The following is a 19,249-nucleotide window of genomic DNA, read 5'->3' as shown; positions in this document are numbered from 1 at the left end:
TTTCTGTTCAGTTGGAAATGCCTTTCATCACTAAAGGCTCTGCGAAGTGCTTTGATTGTTATAAGCTGTGAGAAGGACTTTTTGACTAATAATAACTTTGAAAAACCATCTGTCTTAAAGCTGGGGCCAGGCAGAGGAGACGTTTTGGAGCTCCTGTTTGTTGTCTCAGAGACATTCTGTACTGATGTGCTGAACTTTTAAACACAATTATTTTCCTCTAAGAGCCAGCTCTAACAGTCTTTCCTATAATCTTAAAAGTCAAGCTGAATTCTTACTTGCTAAATCGGTAACTCTGGGATCCCCAACTCTTCTCCAGCTACTGACTTTTTACCTGGAGGTATGGATCTCACCTCTGCCCATAACAAATCTTTGTTGGAGATGGTCTACTACTGATTACACCTCAGGCAGAAAGAAAATGTTGTGACTTTTCTATAGGTAGAACAGATTTAAAAATAAGGGGGGGGGGGGGGAAGAGAGAGAAAGATACACATAGGAGGAATGCTGGTCCTAAGATGTGATGATAAGGTTTTAGACACCTTAGTGTTTTATAACCTTCCTTTGAACAAAGTTTCAAATCTAGGCAGACTGACTCGCCCCTTTGGCCTTAAGTGCAGCTATGCCAAGGTTGGTGCTAATTATTATATGATATTTTTTAGCTAGATCTTTGGAATGTGAATCACTGTCTTTTTGCACAGAAAATACTGTATAATAGGTATTACTGGAGTATGGGTCACTCTATAATGTTTTCCACAACTGTTGTCTAGTATTGTGAAACAAACAGGCTGCCCAATGGCCTCCAAAATAAGTACTACCTTGAACAGTAAAATCAGTGTAATCTATAAAAAACTTCAGTCGAGAGAAAGCAGTTAGTGGTACAAAACACAGTAACGGGAAAGCTGGGAGGCCTGCTACCAGGAAAGACAGTTTGATGAAAGATAATAAATTAAAACAGCGTTAAAATTTCTCTAACTAATGACAAATAGTTTTGTATAAGCATTCAACCTGATGCCTCATTATAAAACCCTGCATATGAAAGAGGTGGAGTGATTTTGTAACCTGGATTCTCACAGGAGTAGTAAGGGCTATGCTCTCCTAAGTATCATCAGAGCTAATCCTGCATAACCTGAGGGGTTTGAGCTTTTGCTGGAGGGTGAAGGAGGACCTCTGCTCCCTCCTGGCTGTGATCCACTCTTCTCCCCGGTGTGGGTGAGCCACTAGATGGGGACAATGCCCACATCTCCTGACCTGCCCAAGGCTAGCCACTGGCAGCTGGGCTGAGGCTTCATTAAAGAGTTAATTCTGTGACTGTGAAAGGTGCCAAGTCTCCTAGCAATTTTACGTGGGTACTTGTTAACATTAACAAGCAAGATGGCAGTCTCCGGGCTGTCAGCAAAACAAGCTGAGTATCAAGAAAGGCAGGTGTTGGTTGCAGCACGCTCACAGCTAGTGTGGTGAAAGGAAGGACAGGTAAAAGCATCTCTGGAAGAATAACGAGCTTCTAACTTTACTTAGCAGCTGGCAATGCTGCTGTCACGGAGCGGTTTCCTTCCATGCCTGCAGACCAGCCCCTTTGGCCATACAGTGCCATGCTGAACCGCATTAAAGGATGGCCCTGACTCTTTTAGAGGTGTGCATTCATAGGAGATAACAGCCCATGCAGGGGCTGGGGGAAGAATGCAGCATGACTTTGTTACCGCAGTCCAGCTAAGAAGAGCACGACAGCTCTGGCTGTAGTACCTCTACCTCCTATGGGGTTGTGCAGCAGAGAAGCAGGGTGAAAAGGCATCCCCTTTTAATCAGCAGACATAGGATTTGTTATGCCTAGAGTCCAAAAATAAAACAGGAGCATTAATAAAATGTGTTACTTAAATACACGGAGAGAAAAAACAAAACCAAACCAAACCAGCTAATATTTAGCATTCTTACTGTACTATTCAGAATCCATTTTCCCTTTGCATGCTGGCCACCCTTCGCCTGGACTCTGAGAATTTCATTATCCCCAAGCCATGCTACTTCAGAGCCACTGAAGCTAAATTCCTCTACCTGTTTTGCAGCTCATCTGTGTCACTCCTTCCTTTTCCAGTGACGCCTGTTCACTGGCTTGTCTTTCACCATTTGGGATTTAAGCCAGTTGCTGCCCTTCCAGGCTCCGCATCACTGTTTCTCTGGCCTTTAGGCATCTGTTTCATCCTTCCTGTGTTAGATGCTTCCTCGCTATCTTTCATCACTTAATTTTTTCTCTTTTCACCTTGGTTACTCATTTTTTGCTACCTGAAGCCGCTTCTATTTTGTGCCACGCTACTTCCAAGTGCAGCCTCCTGAACTGCTGGGTTAATATTTGACGGTGTGGCTGGGTAGAGGCGGTGGGGCTTTGCCACTCTGCTCGCCGAGCCCTGCTCTTGCTACACTGCTGCCAGTGTAACTGTGATGGTAAGTCAGGATTTCAGCTTAATGTTGCTTAAATGCTTCATTGGGGTGGGACACCTACGGGCTTGGCTGTGCAAGGAGATGAAAGGCTTTCTCTCTGCCTATTCTCCATGTTTACTGCCCATGCGTTTTTCTGGATTTGTTTTGTTATTCTCTTAAATGCTTCCAGTGGCTGCAAATTCCTAAGCAGTGAAGGCCCATAAGATGGAAACTCCTTCAAATCGGTGCACTCTGTTGGGTAACTTTTTAAAAAAAATGTGTTACCGTGATACTGGCTTTCATTGTGGTCACAGCCCTGGGGGTTATTTCATGCCCTGATGTGACCATCCTCATATCAGCTTGTGGCTGAAAGCTTGGCAATATGGATATCCAGGATGACAATGTTCTTCCATCATCATTTGCACCATATTCCTGTGCTTCAGCTCTGTGCCTGGGGCAGGAGCTTGACTTACCGCAGTACTTACCGCAGTAAGAAGTTCACAACATTGTGAAATTCTTACAAATCGGTATTTAATTGTATTTATCTAAGCCAAGGCGTGCTAGGTGCTGTACAATTACACTAAATCTGGGACCCAAGTTGTTGAAAACTTCCTGCACAGCAACGAAGCAGCAAACGCTGGTGTTGTCTTCTTGGGCATGGCACCATCACCACCTCTAAAAGCTCCTCCTGCCAATCATCCGTGCAGCAACCGGTCCCTGTAAATATGGCTCTCGCTGTAAGCCAATGTGAGACTGCCAGGGTGACATCCTCGCCCTGCTGAGGTTGCCAGTGGTGTTGACGTGGACTGCAGATGGACGTAGGATTCCTCCCCCCTCCTTTCCCCTCTCCTCCTCCCCCAAGCACGCGCCTCGAACAAGAGACATTCAGCCAGGTAATAAAATGCCTTTTTTCACTTAGCTGTGGTTTACCATCTACCTGTACAGGGTTCCTTGCTCAAAGTGTATTTTATTATTCATAGTCAATAGAAGAAGTAGAAATGCACACTGGTTATCAGCAGATCAATTTTAAATCCCCTTTTCCCTCTCTTCTATATTGTTCAGGAGGAACTGTTAGCAAAGCTTAATACCAAGGCTTTAAGCTTCCTAAAAAGACATGAAATTAATCATGTAGTTTGTTATGACAGCGCATAAATGTTATAAATACAACTGACTGCAAACATTGCAAACAGCGTCCGCCTCCGACTGAATCTGTGCAACAACTCCATCGCACACCCTCCCTGCTAACTCCTGTGGTGGTGTGATCACCTCCCAAAGACGACGGCTATCATTTCATTGCTTGATACGTCCAGCAATTTAAGAAGGTTCATCGTGGGTGAACGTGGACCAGACTAGCCAGAAGAGGCTGATAGGTTTTTTTTCCCCAGAATTTACGTTATTATCTCATTTAAATTTTCTAAATAACAGAGGCCATAGGACTTGAATTAAGTCCTCCTAAAAATTCAATGCCTGTTACTAATTAACATGGATGTTTTCGTTTTCCTGCACTGTAGCAAGTATTTGTAATTTATATAAACATTGTAAAATTCAGGTACAGCTCCCGGCACTTGTACTTTCTCACTAGCAATGCATTATTAGCAAGTCAGGTTCATAAAGAGTATCCGTAATGTGGCCAGGACAGTCTGGCTTTGCGTCCGCTGGGGCTTCCCTCATCGTTTTTCCTGCAGCAGAGCATGGCCCTAGGGCAGCGACGCCTCTCTTGCTCCATTGTCATTGCAGAAATAATTGTAGTTGCTTCAGAGCTGTAGCACCATTTCCAGCTGTACCTAATTTGTATCCGGGGAGCTGATGTGTTGCGCATGTGGGAGCGGAGCAGCGGGACTTTCAGGGTTAGGGCACGAGGCTGGGAGGGGGCCATTCGGATGCCCGTGCTCCTGCTCCCGCGGGCTGCTCCTGCCTCAGAGCAGGGCTTCGGGTCCAGCTTTCAGCAGGCTCGCTGATGGAGCTGCGCCTTGGGTCTCCTGCCAGCAGGGAGCAAGAGTTTCTGTCCTTGGGAACATCCACGAGGCAACAAAATGTTGGGGTTGGCCATATTCTGGCACATGGTGCACGGGCAGAGCACCCACATGGGTCCACCTGTGTGTGCTGGTACAAGAGGACGTGGCAGGAGAGTGGAGAAACAGCATGACATTGCCCGCGCCCCTGGCTGCCCCAGGTGCGAGGCATTTTGAAAATGTAGGAAAGAGCAAAGTTCATAAAGCAATGCTAATTTTGTCATGCTTTATTGACTTCTAATTCATTTTATGGCTATTTCTAAAGCCACAATCCTGCAAATTCCCAAGCTACGTATTGCCATTCTTGCTGGCGGCCCTGTTGACTTTGGATGGGCTCCCTCCATGAGTGAGGGATGCAGAAATCAGCTGAACGCTCTCCCTCTCACTCTGCAAAACACAGCTACTGGTAGCTCAAACACCAGCTCGCGGCCACTCCACTTCGTTGAGAAGTTAGCTAAGAGCTGCCTACCAGGAGTCATTTGCGGTGCCCAAACAGCCCCCACCTCAGCCTCATGATCACCTTTTCTCTCGTTTCATTTTGCTGTGTGTCACCTTAGTAGAACCAAATAATACTGGTTTTAATTCCTATATTAAGATAGCAGGTAGAGCTGTTTTCTGCACTATAGAAAGATGTTCATTTCTTCACAAAGAACTGTTCATAAAGCTCTGGTGAATATTTTTACAAAAGGAAACATTTGCCGCAGTATGGAGTGTTTTAAATATGTGCAAGAATTCTAATAGGCGATGATTTTAATTCAAATGAAGCTACTGCTAATCAGGAGACAGAGCTTATGCAGAACTTAGTCTTGCAAGCAAAAAAATATTATACAGCCACTTAGCATAATTGCTACATAAGAATAGGATCTAGCAAAACATTAAAGTGAATGTTTGACATTTAAGCATCTGGTTAGAGTTAGTGGGGCTATCATTTTACCGTTATGTCAGAAAAACCCTGCCATGTTAAAGTTGAATATCTCAGGTTTAGAGCCCATGAGCTTTGCATAAAAATAAGGTTTCATTTTATACGAAAATGTGCGCTGTCATAGTCAGATTTTTTTTATGTTCTTTCCCTCATTTGCCCTCAAACGTGGGTGTCTGAGGCTGACACATTGTCTCAGCAAATTAAGTCAAGCTGGAAGCAAGGGTACAGTGTTACGGCAGAGCAGCAAATAAGATTTACATTTTCAAGGAAGAGTAGTAATTAGGCCATTGCATATTTTATCTCTTCTTTTTTATTTTCAATGCAGTATATCAAAATAAGCATAGATGTAAGTGCTCCAACGAGCAGTCGGGGTTCATCAGGTAAAAACTACAAATTACTCTTCAGTTTTGCCACCACCCATGGAGTTTACATCTTTAAAATACCAGCAGGCAGGTGCTCTGGCCAGAGCTAATTGGGTCTGTAGTTAGGGACATACTGGGTTTCTGTAATAAAAATTATGAAGGGAATAGGCCTAATTTTGAGCAATACAGTACTTGGCATCGTGTTGTGGACTTTACTTCAGCATGTGAGGTATTTGGTGCTTTGGGAAGTAAAATGAAGTTTTGAGCTGGTTATGTTGGTGCAGATGGTTATAGCTGCTTGACTTGAGGCATCCAGAGCAGTGCCATGGGGGGATAAGCAGCCAAGCTTTGAATGCAGGTCCCAGGTACCCGAGACAAGACAGTGAAGATCTGAACCCTCCCCAAAGTACGTTCTTGCTGTCTGTAATGCCGTGGTGCATGATGTAAAAGATGGGGTCTTGCGTTCAATGGTTTTGAAAATCAGCGAGATCCATTGCCGCTGCGGGAAGAGGATGGTCTGGAGGGTCCCAAGCTCTAAATCCTCATGACCCCAAGAGTATCCTCCCTCTGGCTGCATGTACAGTGGCTGTATGCTGGTGTGTGTTAGGTGAAGTTGCTGCTCTCCCTCGCTGCGCTGAGCAGGCAGCTTGGGCAGTAACCATTGTTCTTACCTGTATTTCTGCATACAGTCTTGCAATGTTTGCTTACACACAATGCTGCTTTTCCAGCAGAAGTAATGTGACCACAAAATCAGCTGACTGGAACTGCAATTATATGCTAATTTAAGGTTTTCAACCATTAAATGCCTGTAGTATTCTTCCTATTTTGATAGCTTTCTTTACAATGAGAGTAATTGTGTAAATTGGGCTAGATTTAAAAGAAAAGAAGTCCCTGCAGTTAACTCTCTCTTCTTAAATTTTTTTTTCACTTCTTTGCTTCACCCTCCTATCCCAAAGATGCAATCCTTCCTTAAAACCTGCTAGAGTACTTCATATCCAGATACGTACTGTAAGTACAGTAAGAGAAAACAATCCAGAACATAACCCTTCGGCTTTCCTCCCCACAGATCTGATGGCACAGAAGCCTTGCTGTGGCTCTCACGAATAGAAAACAGGTCGGGTATTTCTGTCTGCCCTCTTCTGAATTGCATCAATTCTGATTATGAGCCAGAAAGAAGAAGAAATGGAGGATAGCTCCCTGCCACTCTGTGTCACCTGCGGCCAAGCGCATTTACCGGAAGAAAACCACTTGTACAGCTACACCGAAGAAGTAGACGATGATCTGATATGCCACATTTGCCTGCAACCTTTGCTTCAGCCGTTAGACACGCTCTGCGGTCACACCTTCTGCACAGCCTGCCTTACGAACTTCCTCGTGGAAAAGGACTTCTGCCCCATGGACCGCAAGCTTGTGATCCTCCAGACGTGCAGGAAGTCCAGCATCCTAGTGAATAACCTCCTGGACAAGCTAATGGTTAGCTGCCCTTTCACAGAACACTGCTCAGAGGTCATGCAACGCGGTCACCTCGAACAGCATTTCCAAACCCAGTAAGTTGGTGACAAACCCTTTTTTCACTCTTTTTCTTAAGGAGAGGAAAACACATCTTCAGTTCGTGCTGATTAAAATAGACAATTAATATAAAGAAAGATTTATAGATTTCAGTCCCAATGAAGGCCTACAGTATCATGAATTTAGAGCTGAATTTAGTCCATTTATTTGACAATATCTCTTTTTTTAGAATCAAATGCATTCAAGGTGCTTCATGCTATCATTAGCAGTTCTGGGCAGATACCTTGTGGTTAGCTGCATAATGGAAGTGTGTATTTAGTCATCCAGAGAGTTCTGTGAGTTTTGGGAAGCTGAGCTGTCATAAATATTTTAGTGGTACATTAAGGGTTTTATAATTGCCCTTTCTTCAATCCTTTTTTGAATCGCAAATGACCTATATGAGAAGTAGAGCAGAAAATATTCTGGATTGGTATCGGTCTTTGGAGCTGAGCGCTCCTTTCTTCCAGGTGAGCACTTACCCGTGCACCGCACCATGGGGCTCGCAGAGCCCCGGCTTCTCTGACGCGGTGTGGAAGAGCTCCCTGGCTGGACCCCCCCTCCAGGCTTACCTCTCCTGGTGGCCAGGACACCCTCTCTCTTGCCTCTGCGAGAGACATCTCCAGGAAGCAGTTTGGTTCCTCCGCAAGGAGAGAACTGGTGACGGGTGATCCTCTGTTTTGCAGGGTAAAAGCACGTGCTGCTGCTTTTGTCTTGCATCTTCTGTCTTTTGAAAGGAAGGCAGACGAGTAAAGAGCTGCTGTGATTTCTAACAGCAGACAAATGCTTTGGCATAGTGCAGGTAACAGCACTTCAGATTTGAGGAGACGTGGGGTCTAAGAGATGCCCCTTTTTGTGGCATGTATCCGTTGTCCAGCGAAATGACTTCCTCTGTGGTTTGCAGGCGTGAGTTGCATTCCTAGGTGTATGCTTCTGCCTGTGCCTTGCGGAGGAAGCCCTGGGCGACCAGTGTGGGGCTCCAGACTGCTGCTGGGGGCACATTCCTGCACAGACATGGTAATGCTGAGGGTCAGAGCATCCCTGGTGAGGAGGCTGGTGAGCCAGAGCATGGACGTGTGTTCACATGGCTGCAGACTTCTGGGTCTTGAAGCCCGTAACTGCTTCAAGACTGCTTCAGTCTGCTTCAAGTCTGCTTCAGACTTCTGGGTCTTGAAGCTCTGCAGCCTGCCATTCAAAAACGTCCCCGTTTGAACTGGAGATGTCATTTTCTAAAGCACCTGCATTCTCATGAGGAATTTATTCACTGAAGATATTCACTGAAGTTGCAGTGGTTTAACCAACCAAAAAATATGACTGTTTTGCATTACTAAAACTGAAAAAAACCATTAGTAATAAGCCCCTTGCAGAGGGCGAAAGCCCACTTTTCACATGCTAAAGGCTTGGTGTTTGTGGATTTGGGTGCCCTTGGCCCACCCAGTTCTGGACCTGGCTTTCCCTGTTGAGGGTGCTGCTGTCTCATGGTGTAAGCGGTGGTGGCAGCAACCTCCAGGCCAGGCCAGCGCTGCGCTGCAAGGTTAGCTTTCTGCTGCCCAGGGAGAAAATTAGCCAAGTCACTTAAAATTTTCTGCCTTTGGTCAGTACCTCTCTGACATGCCTCAAATACAGGTTTCAATGGTAATGCAGGTAAAGGGACTGACAGCCTGCTGTGAGCTGCTGTCATGGAGATCATGTATTATGGAATCTCTACAGATTCCAACCACAAAATCTTGATTCCCTACTGCAAATACCCTTTCCCTTTGCTATACATATAGCTGACTTTAATGTATTTTAGATCCTCCTTTTTGTCTTTATTTTTTTGAGATGATGGAGCTCTGGCCATAAAACTAGCAGCAAAAAAACCCTCACAAAATAAACAAGCAAATTGGAATTTTGTTTTTTACACAGAAGTTGTACAACTAGCACAATTCCTGATTTCTAGTGTCAACTCTCCTACATGGACATGTGCAAGTCACTCCAGTGTCTTGGCTTCTCCTTCTTGAGGGAGTAGGAAAGAAACCCTTCACATACATGCCTTGCAGAATTGCAGTGTTGTAAACCATGATTTGATCCTGTAAAAGCCTGGCAAGTTTTATTCCAGTGCTTATTACTGAATGTCCGTGGCCTGGATTTCCCCCTCAGGATCTTCAAGATCCTATGCCTCTGGCTCACTTGGCCTGAGCCCAACCAGGGGTAGGAGGAATTGGCTCAGTAACATGTTCCCACAGCCTCTTGCTGTCCCTCCTCCCCTGTGCCAGGCTCCCCCCACCAAGTCCTGGCTTTGCAAACCCAGGGAGCAGGGGACTGGAGAGACGGAGCGGTGGCCTCCCTTCCCATCAAACCCTACAGCCTCTAAGGTAGTGCAGTACGAGGCAGTCTGCACAGGCTGGGCCGCTGCTTCTTTGCCCCTCGTGACATGGATTTTCCTTCCTCAGGATGGTTTGGAGGGCTGAGTTACCTTAAGGCCGAAGGGCAGGGGAGTAGGAAATTGTGGAGAACCTTTGCTGCTGGGGGTTTCAGCTTCCCAGGGGGTGGGAAGCGCAGCCTCCGTGGCATTCCCACCCGAGGGGAGAATTAGGAGGGAACTTCCTGAGCGACCCATAAGGGGGACTTCTGCAACCTTGTGCTTGCAGAGACTGCGCAGTACCTTTATGTTTTTGCAAGCACAGCATTATTAATTATCACCAAAGGTATCTTACGCCTCTGCCTAACATAATTTTCAGAAATGCAGAAACCTCCCTCGCCATCCCACCTCCAGCTCATGGCAGGGTGGGAGAGAAGGGCACTGTGCTCTTCAGGCACTGGCTCCGGCATGCCCAGGCACAGAGCAGATCCAGCTGATGCTGTTCTCTAACTCTGGGGAATCAATAGAGGGGAGAGAAAGTGTGTGACTTTGCTAATAAAAAAAAAAAAAATAATAATCATAAACAATCCGGTGCCTGCGGTCAGAACGGCTGAGAGCCCATCTGAAATCTCAACTGAACGTGATCTGTGTTCTCGGTGAATAAATTAAAGTAAACTCTGCTAGAGTCACCAGGGCAGTCGGCAGTCCTCGCGTTTCTTGCATGATTCAGGCTCGGTTCAATCCTGGTTCTCAGAGAGAAAATGAAAGCTTGCCCTGACCAGAGACGAGGTCACTGATGGGACAAGGTGAGTTTGCTGTTTTATGCTTTGTAATTGATGAGAGAACTTTATTTTTTTTTTAATGCCAGTTACCACGGAGTAGTCCATTAAAAGCATCCTTATCTAAAATGTTTGCTCTTGCAGCCTTAAAAAAAACCCAGAACACCCCCCCCCTCCCCCCAAACAAACAAATGAGAAGAGACATGTCCTTGGATTATTAGATGATTTATTTTTGCACAAAAACATCTGACTGGATTCGGGGAATTCAGACTGAGATGCAAACAGCCAGCAGTTGGCTGTGATCTTTTGTGGTGTTTTACTTTAAAAAGGTGTGGTCTTCCGATATCGCCTGCTTCAAAACTCCACGGAGGGCATTTTTTTCCCCCCTTGTCAGACAGCTACACCCTTCCGCGATGCAGTTTAGCTCGTAACCCATCTGCTCGTGGGCAGTGATGTAAACGTACCAGCTGCCTCTGAAGAACCACTCTGAATCCTGCAGGAGGCAGGTCTCTTCCCCGAGCATCGCTCTCCTCTGCAGCATAAGTCACTGTCTCGCCAACCACGCTGTGCTGTCCCTAAACCCTCACATCTACCCATCTGATAGTCAGATCGAGTAATCCTCTTACAGGTCAATGATTTTTGCAGTGTAGCTTCGTTTAAGGGATTTAAGCTCGATTCATAATGTGCTACCATTGCGTTGAAATGGAAAGACTCGCTTAGAAGGGGCTTGGCTGGCACAAAAGCTTCACGTTGTGTGTCCCACCAGCACAGAGAGACGGTGGGAAGGAGGAAACCTAGCAGCAGTGCCAGCCCTGCACTGAAAATGAAGGCTCTCCTGTTACTGGTCCTACCTTGGCTAAGTCCTGCAAACTACATAGACAATGTGGGCAACCTGCACTTCTTGTACTCCGAGCTGTGAGTACGCACAGTCGCGCCGGCGTCGTGCTCTCTGTCTGTCTGTCTCACCCGAGCGGCGGGAAGGGGCTCACCACGAGTGTTTTGGGGGGTCGGTCTGTCTGCCTGCCTGTGTGCCTGTGCGTGTGCGTACGTGCGAAGAAAATCCCGCAATGTCTTGCCAACAGCTTCAAACCGTGCTGCGAACTAGCTGCTTCCCATCCAGAGGGCTAATAATAGCAGTACGTCCCCATTGCTTTCTGCTTTGGAAGCAGCTGAGACACGCTGAGTGAAGCTGCCTTTTTCCTTATCAACTTTGCTTTTCTGTGCCGACATTTTCAGTGGTTGTTGGGTTTGGGTTTTGTTTTTTTCCCGTTTCGGAATCTGTGTATTTTCTTTACTTTCCATAAATAGCTTTGTAGGGGAGCTGGGCATAGAGGAGGGCATCAGGATAAACACCCCCGGCAGAGCGCTCTCTGTGTGTACATGCATAATGTTCTGTGTGTAAAGCTGCATGCTTGTAGCAAAACGCTGAGAAGCCTTTCACCAGAAATAATTCACTTGAGACAGGAGAGAAATTTCCCATATTTGTGTTTTTGCCCACAGCGGAATGTTATTTTCTCTATAACGCAAATTTAAATGTAGCAATCCATGCATATATCTTCATGTCTTAAAAAAAAAAACCCACCTCAAACAACCCCATAGCTGATCTTTCCAACCCATAAAACAAATATTCTATGGTATCATCTGTAAGCGATACCAGTTTAATTTATGTTTGAATGTTACTGTACTAGTTAATAGGGCTTTTATGAATAGAAATAGATATTTGTTCTAGTATGTTTTAATTCATTACGTTTTGTTTGTGTTTTAACAAATTATAAACTCCAAGACCTTCCTTGAGATAATGAATGAAATGGCTAATTCTGCTCAAAAGTGAAAAATGACTGTATTGTGCCTACAGTGGGAATGTTTTAGGAACAGTTGTGATTAGTACCAATGAGACTAATTTCCAAATGATTTTGTCTCTACCATCAGGCAAAAATAGCAATGCTTTGCAGAAACACAAAGTCCCCTTTTGAAATTCTTGTGTGATATGCATGGCAACTATAAATAATTTAGTCACACTGCATACAAGTGCTCAGGATTTCTGTATGCCATAGGTGTTTTTAAACATTTAACAAATCTGGTGTTGAGGGTTGCAGCTATGCCCTCATTTTAATTTAGTGGCATTTTGTTTAAGAATGTTAATTTAAAAAGAAAAAAACAAACAAAAAACAGTTAAGCCAAACAGTCTACAGGAGCAATCAAGCTCAAAACAGAGCAGATGAACACTTATAATGGAAACAATGGCATCTGGGACATCTAGTTTCCAGGAAAACAAACTGATGAGATTAATCAGAGCACAGGCGCAGACGCAGCCTACTTGCTCTTCTTGGGGAATTCAGGTTCACTGATTCTCCCAGGGTAAAGGGCTACGACGTACAGTAGCTATTCGTCTCTTATTTATTTAGCCTTCTAACCCACGGAGATGTTAGCCTCCCTGGACGTCGGCAGTCATTCTTAATGCAGTGGGTGTGGGCTGGGGCTTGGACGTGCATCTTGGGCTGTCAGCAATGGGAGGTGCACGTCCCCTCCCCGGTGCCCAGCCCTGGATGCTACCTGACGCTGGGAGCCGGGGGTCAGGACCTCGCACACCCCTCCGTCTCTGGCCAGGGCAGTGGAAAGCAGCATTTGCTGGGGCTGACATCATCCAAAAGGGTGCCGGGCAGTTTGAGCTCGTTTCAGGAATTTCTCCTCCTCCTCCGCATGTATTTGGGGCCTTTGGCTGCTGCTGGATGCCGCACAAGACACTGACGTACTAATCTGTGGGATGGATTCAAAGTCCTCTCTAATACCAGCAGTTGAAAGAGAAAGAGCGATACTGTTTTCAGTCCTGTTTAATCAGTTTATACAAATGTTATGACCTACAGGTTGCTACTTCGGTTGCTCCAGCACTTGCATGCAGGACATTTTTCATGCAAAGTTTTGTGAGTGGGACTGCGTGGGCAGCGGTGTTCAGGACAGCCTGGCACCTGGGGGCACAGGTTTACTGCCCCAACCCTTTTGAGCCCCCAACCCACAGAGGCAGCTTCGTCAGTCCTTCCCCACAGGCAACTGAAAAGCCACCGCCATGTGTAGCATATCTGACAGCTTGCCCCACGGCTTGAAACTAGACCGTAGTAAGAGGAAAACTTTTTTTTTTCATTATCACACTATCTTTGGTTGCTGGCCACTATAAGTACTGGCCTCAGTCAGGGCTCATTTTGTTGGCTGGCAGCCACCAGAGGTACCAGCCAAGGAGGAGGAGGGGGCTGGTGGGGTGCAAGCAGCAAGGGAAGAGCTGGAGGACTGTGAGGGATGTGGTTACCATCACTGCTGTCCGCGCAAGAGGAAGAATAAAGGCACTGGGATTCACACTGCCCTCCCGCTCGTACAGCCCATCTCTTCCCTCCTACCCCATTCAAACAAAGTTAGGTTATTTGTGTTGCATTGCAGGGGTTTGCTTTAGTTTGAGGGCATTTTTTTTTCGTAAGTGCGGAACAGGCAGCTTGGGGAATAGGGATTACAGTATAGCCCAAAGCGCATCTGGAGATGCAGGCTCTGGAATCTGCCTAAGAAATAGGGGAGATTTTAGGACAGTCAAAGAGGAGAAATGAAGTTGGGGAAAGGCTGTGTCAGACCTTTGCACTTCAGCTGGGTGCCACACGGGTAGGAGAGAGAGGTGTGTGGCTGTGCTGCAGTGGTACTTGATGGGACAGATGTTGGGTGCTGCTATTTTTAGTTTTCTGTTAGCAGTCTGATAATTGTAGGTATTCTCAGCAAGCAAATACATATCTCCTGACACCGTCGCCTGCACTAGAACCACTTCCCTGGCCGTCGCCTGTTGTCCCTCCCCTGCCCCCTGCAAAGATCTCAGCACAGATGCTGCTCTTGTCCTTGCTCTTAGCCAAACCGTGAAGAGCAGCCCGTGGTAAGCCCGGTGCTCCCTCCTGAGGGGAAGCTCATGGAAACACCTGGCAGAGGACAAGAGAAATCTGTGAGGTCTCCCTCAAGGAAACTCGGGGGGGTGGGATGTTGCCACACCAGCCCAATGGCTCTCGGCATCATAAGGGTCTGCATGGGTCCTGAGGAGACCCCAGTCCAGGGTCCATGCCTTCTGCTTTATATCCCTGTAAAGCTGCTGCAACAGCCATCTGCTCTCTTTCTTTCTTATCTAAAGTATCTTCAGAAAGGAAATACTTGCTCAAGCATTCTTTTGAGTTGGGGTATGTTATTCCCCTGGTTTAAAAACAAGGTGTGTGGATGGAGAGGCAGCCTGTCGCCACTGCAGGAGGCTCTCCCAGGGGTGAAGAGCTGGTGGCACTGCTCACACCGAGGACACTGATCTCCATTGCTATGCCTCTCACCTCAAAGCAGGACTTGTGCAGTGGGGTATTTCTCAGTAGAAGGATTTTCTGCACTTTGATGTCAATGGGCCACTTAGAAATAAAATTATGAGGGGAAGGAGGATGCGAGACTAGGCGGTGAATAACCTCACCTTGTCCCTCTGAGGACCTCAGTCATGTGGAAAGCATGGGGTGGTTTCCAACCTAATCCCCCTTCGGCACGTGGCCGTGCTGACCGAGCGAGCGCCCGGGAGGGTGCCGGGCATCGCGTGTGCTCAGCACAGGTCGAGCACTGGGGAGCCCATGGCAGCCGCGCTTGCTGGCGCGGATTAAACAGCTCCTGGCCTTAGTCACTGCTGGTAATCCACCAGCTAGATCCACCCCACTAATTTGAATCAAGCCTTTTTTTTTTTAAATCTATTGTTTGTTAGAGTGAAATGCACAACCTACTCCTGCATGTGAAAAATTACTTCTTTTTTTCTTACCCCTCTTGGGTTTTATGCGAAACAGTCAAAGGGATCTCACCAAATTAACTGGATCAAGTTTCCCCATATAACTTTTATATGATAACTACTCTCTTAAATTTCAAAACGGCACTTTGGGCTGGAATAGCCAGTAAAATGTTGTTTCTCTGTTCATTCAATTTAAAAAAAAGAGACACAAGCACCAGCTGTCTCCCAGTGACCTTGGGCACGTCTTTTTTACGGTAAGCACAATTTAGGTCAAGATATTATGTGCGCCCTCCCGGCCCCCTACCAGCACTGAGCTTAACCGTGCAGCCCACTTCTTTAATTTCTGTTCAACTCTGTGGGGAAACTTGTGTCTGGCTTCAAGTCTGTCCTTGTGAGGTTAGCTGCACGGAGGCTGGGGAGTGCAGGGCACACATTATTCGTGACAAAACTGATAAGCCTGGAGAGCCTTTTGGGCTCGTGTGTTAGTCCACTGCAAAAGCCACGTGTTGGCCTCCTTACCCTGTGCAAAGCTGCATGTATGGAAATCTGTGTCAGAGTTAAGCTGTGAGGTTAATTAAAGCTGAAAATGTTGGAAAGCAAGGCTTGAATGGAAAGATTCTTGAATGGAAATATAAATGAAATGTTTAGAATCTCTGCATTAAATAGCCAGGACAAAGCACACTCAGATAAAATGCAAAGGGTCTTTTCCAGTGTACCGGAATTGGATGCCTCTCAGGGAAAGCAGAAGTAAGGTGACTTAAAGCAGAAAGGCATGGGTGCCTGTTAGCTTCACTCCTATGCTACAGCCTCACAAAGGAGCCAGGATGGAAACACGGCAAACTCTGACATCTTGTGTGGAAGCAAGAAAACCAGTCTCCTCGGTTCCTGACTCTCCCTGTCTCTGATGTCCTCTTTGGGAAAGCTTCTGATCCGGGTATCTTACGCCTTACATCGAGTATGAGCAGATACCGCGGCACAGGGGAGCAGCAGGCACTGAGCACTCTCAGGCTCCCTTTCTGTTTCTCCCCAAGCTCTCTGCAAGGGCAGCAGATGCTCCCAGGAGTGGTTTTTCCTTCAGACTTCTAGGATCTCTCCCAAAATTTCCAGCAGCAGCTACTGTCGCTTCCGCAGCCTGTCCCCTCCCTGCCTTGTGTCTGTCCCCGCTCCACCAGCTCCCCTGCGCGCAGCGCGCAACTCGTGCGCACGGCGCCGAGTCTGCACAAGGCTTCGGGACTGGGAGCCCACCGTCCTCAGCAGGTGCGGGACATCCTCAGGCTTCGTGTCGGGAGGAGGCTGCAGCCAGGGCTGAGTTCGGCTGCTGTGTTCTGTGGGTTTCTTACAAACGAGCGAGGTAGGGTGCTGTTGCCAGCACAAGTCCCTGTTGTACCGATGCCGTGCAAAGGGGGAGGCAGTGGCAAGGACTTAGGGAGCAAGCTGCAAACCATCCCTCGTGCTGCCACAAGCCATACTGATTGGGAGCATAACTGCCAGCCAGAGGAAGGAGTTTATGTGAGAATTTCAGTTTAAAAAGCAAGAGGTCGTCTTCTTACATTCATCTTCATATTCCCAGCCCTTAGAACTGCACAGTAAAGCTTGACATTTTAGTACCAATATAGCCTGAATGCCCCCAAGCAGGAGCCCATGTAGGTGAACTGCAAATATACTGTATTATTCTTAAAAGTATAGGAGTTGTAATCTAAACTCGTGGTGTTGAGGTGCCCAATATGAATTTTCTGAACACATTAAGCGTTGTATTCAGGAGCGTTTGATACAGACTACGCTGCTAGCATAGGAGGTGCAGCAGAAAGTAGTTGTTTCCACTGACCACAACCATTCTGGGTCCAGTCACTCTTTGACCAAGGACTAATTGCACTCTGCCAAATATGCGGTGTTTTCCCTTTATCGGGACAGTGGGGTCTGGGTCTCTCCCCCGCCTTCTGCCACCCTCTCCCAGAGATGGTACCTTTCCTCGGCCGGGTTAGAGTGCTGCATTTTCGTGGCATGAGTAAGAGTTACCGGTTAGCATCTTTTTCCCCAGTGCTGTGATTCTAGGTGCAGAAATAAATTTGTCTGGGACAGCTCCAGCAACCAAAAACCCTTTGAGAGCTTTAGGAATTTATTGATTCTGCCTAGGAATTTTGTGTGTAATGAGAGTTGGCATTTCAGTTATACTTTGAGAAAGATCCTGCTTTATTCCTTCTGTGCGTGCCTGAAACTCGCCTTTACTCCGTTCACAGCTACCTACACACACTTGAGATCAGAATTAGACCTTTTCCTCTGCTGGCACGTTTTCTCATGGCTGAAGCCTTCTCACACCTCTGGAAAAGGCTGACGTTGGCCAGTGTCGATCTCAACAAATACATTTTGTTGTCAAAAGTAAACCCTGAGTCAGCCAAAAAGGTGAAACCCTGCCAAGCTGGAAAGGCAACGCAATAATTATGGTTGGCAGAAAGGTTTCTTTTCATGAATGGGTTCTGTCTCAGTTATGTCTGATTTTTGTGTAGGCTGCTCATAAGAAGTGTGCTTACATGCCTTGCCCATGTAACGGGAGCATGGAGGGGGAAAACCTTATCCCACTCAAAGGCTGGTTCTGGAATGGAGACCAGAGAGGGGGAAGCACTGGGGCAGCCCTGGAGGGCCAGTGGGGTCGGAGGAAGGAGCAAGGCGATGGGGGTTTTGCAGGAGGTCGGTGGTTACTCACGACCAACAGACTCTCATTTCTCATCTGACATTAAGCCACACAGGCAATATGCTGCAAGTTTGGCCGACCTCTGCATCTCTCTGACAATTAACCTAGTTTAGCACTGGCACTGGCAGCATGACAAGGATATTTTTCCTTGAGCTATTTCTCTAACAAATCTGGCAGAACTGGGCTGTCCTGCAACGCGAGGATAAACACTGCTCTTGCAGATCTCTTATGCCTGTCATAGCTTAAATCCTCCTCTGAATACTGGGTCTGAGATCAGCTGCGACGCAGCTCGTCTCGCTGTAGGGAAGCAGACCAATAGGTCTGAGGGTCTTCTTGGGTTTTTTTAACACTCTTGACCTTTTGGGGAAATCTGCCTTCAAGGTCTCCGGACTACAGAGCAGCTGGCTGCGTTTCGTGACCTTCTCCATGAACAGAACTATCGTTCAGGAACTAGAACTGATTTTCTGCATCTTGGCATGTGACTGCATGTCCAAACTGCGCCCCTAAGCCGTGTAGTGACTGGGTGCACGAGGATGCCAACAGCACAGGACACAAAAGCAGAGGTTTTATAGTAACATCACTGGCAATGTTGGACTAAGAGCATAGCCTGTGTGATAGCATAGATGTGGCTGCTTTGGGCTTCCTATTTCAAAAGGAGGGTCCAGGCTGGTCCCTCTGTGTTGAACTGGTACCTCAGTGGAGGTATCTGTTACTCAATGACATGTCATATGTCATGACTAAAACCCCACTGCCACCAAAGGATTCCTGGCTTGGAGCTGAACTCTATTTTGGGATCAAGAATGTGAACTTTTTTTTAAACATCTTAGAAAGCTGAATTCACCCCTAGGCATCATCAGAGTTGCAGCTGGTGAAGACTGAATTTAGCCAGTGAATCCTTGGGCTCTCTCTAGAACATGCTTTCTCCATTCATATAATTTATTAATTAACAACAGATTCTGAATATAGATTGAAGCAAGTTCGGAAGCAACCTAGTGAAATAGCTGGAGATTGCAATAGATGCTGTATAACTTTTACACAAAAAAAATTAACTGTGAAGCATCCATAACTTGTACATATCGTACAATATGTCCTCCCAATATTAAGGAAAAGAGGCTGACTGTAACAGTAGGCAAGCCAAGCCATATTGCTAGGAAGTTTCTGTCTCCTTTCTCTTGAATTTCTGTTGGCAGCACCATCAAACTTTATTCTTCTCAGCAGTGCAGGCAGACAATCAGATTTGTAACGATCACACATAGCGTTGACTGCATCTGCTCTGGTACTCATTCCCTCTTCTTTTTATCAAGACACTGAGCTGAATATAATGGATACCTAGGTGAGGAGGAAATAATCACTGTTGACTCCTCTGCCCTTGTGGAGTTGTCTTGCTCCATGACACTGCTGTGATACATGGCATGAAGTCAG

At 46.5% G+C, this 19,249-nt stretch overlaps 1 protein-coding gene across 1 annotated transcript in view; it reads left to right on the top strand.

Moving 5' to 3' along the window:
- The window catches only part of LNX1 (ligand of numb-protein X 1), a 138,918-nt gene that overhangs the window by 61,932 nt on the left and 57,737 nt on the right, over positions 1-19,249 (top strand). Inside the window, exon 2 of the mRNA XM_075500065.1 lies at positions 6,769-7,249. Within this exon, the coding sequence (XP_075356180.1) occupies positions 6,864-7,249 (386 nt within the window). The 5' untranslated portion in view covers positions 6,769-6,863. The remainder of the gene's footprint in view (positions 1-6,768; positions 7,250-19,249) is intronic.

The sequence above is a fragment of the Mycteria americana genome, chromosome 4, assembly GCF_035582795.1.
Source record: "Mycteria americana isolate JAX WOST 10 ecotype Jacksonville Zoo and Gardens chromosome 4, USCA_MyAme_1.0, whole genome shotgun sequence".
NCBI lineage: Eukaryota > Metazoa > Chordata > Aves > Ciconiiformes > Ciconiidae > Mycteria > Mycteria americana.
This window is presented reverse-complemented; position numbering and strand designations above follow the sequence as displayed.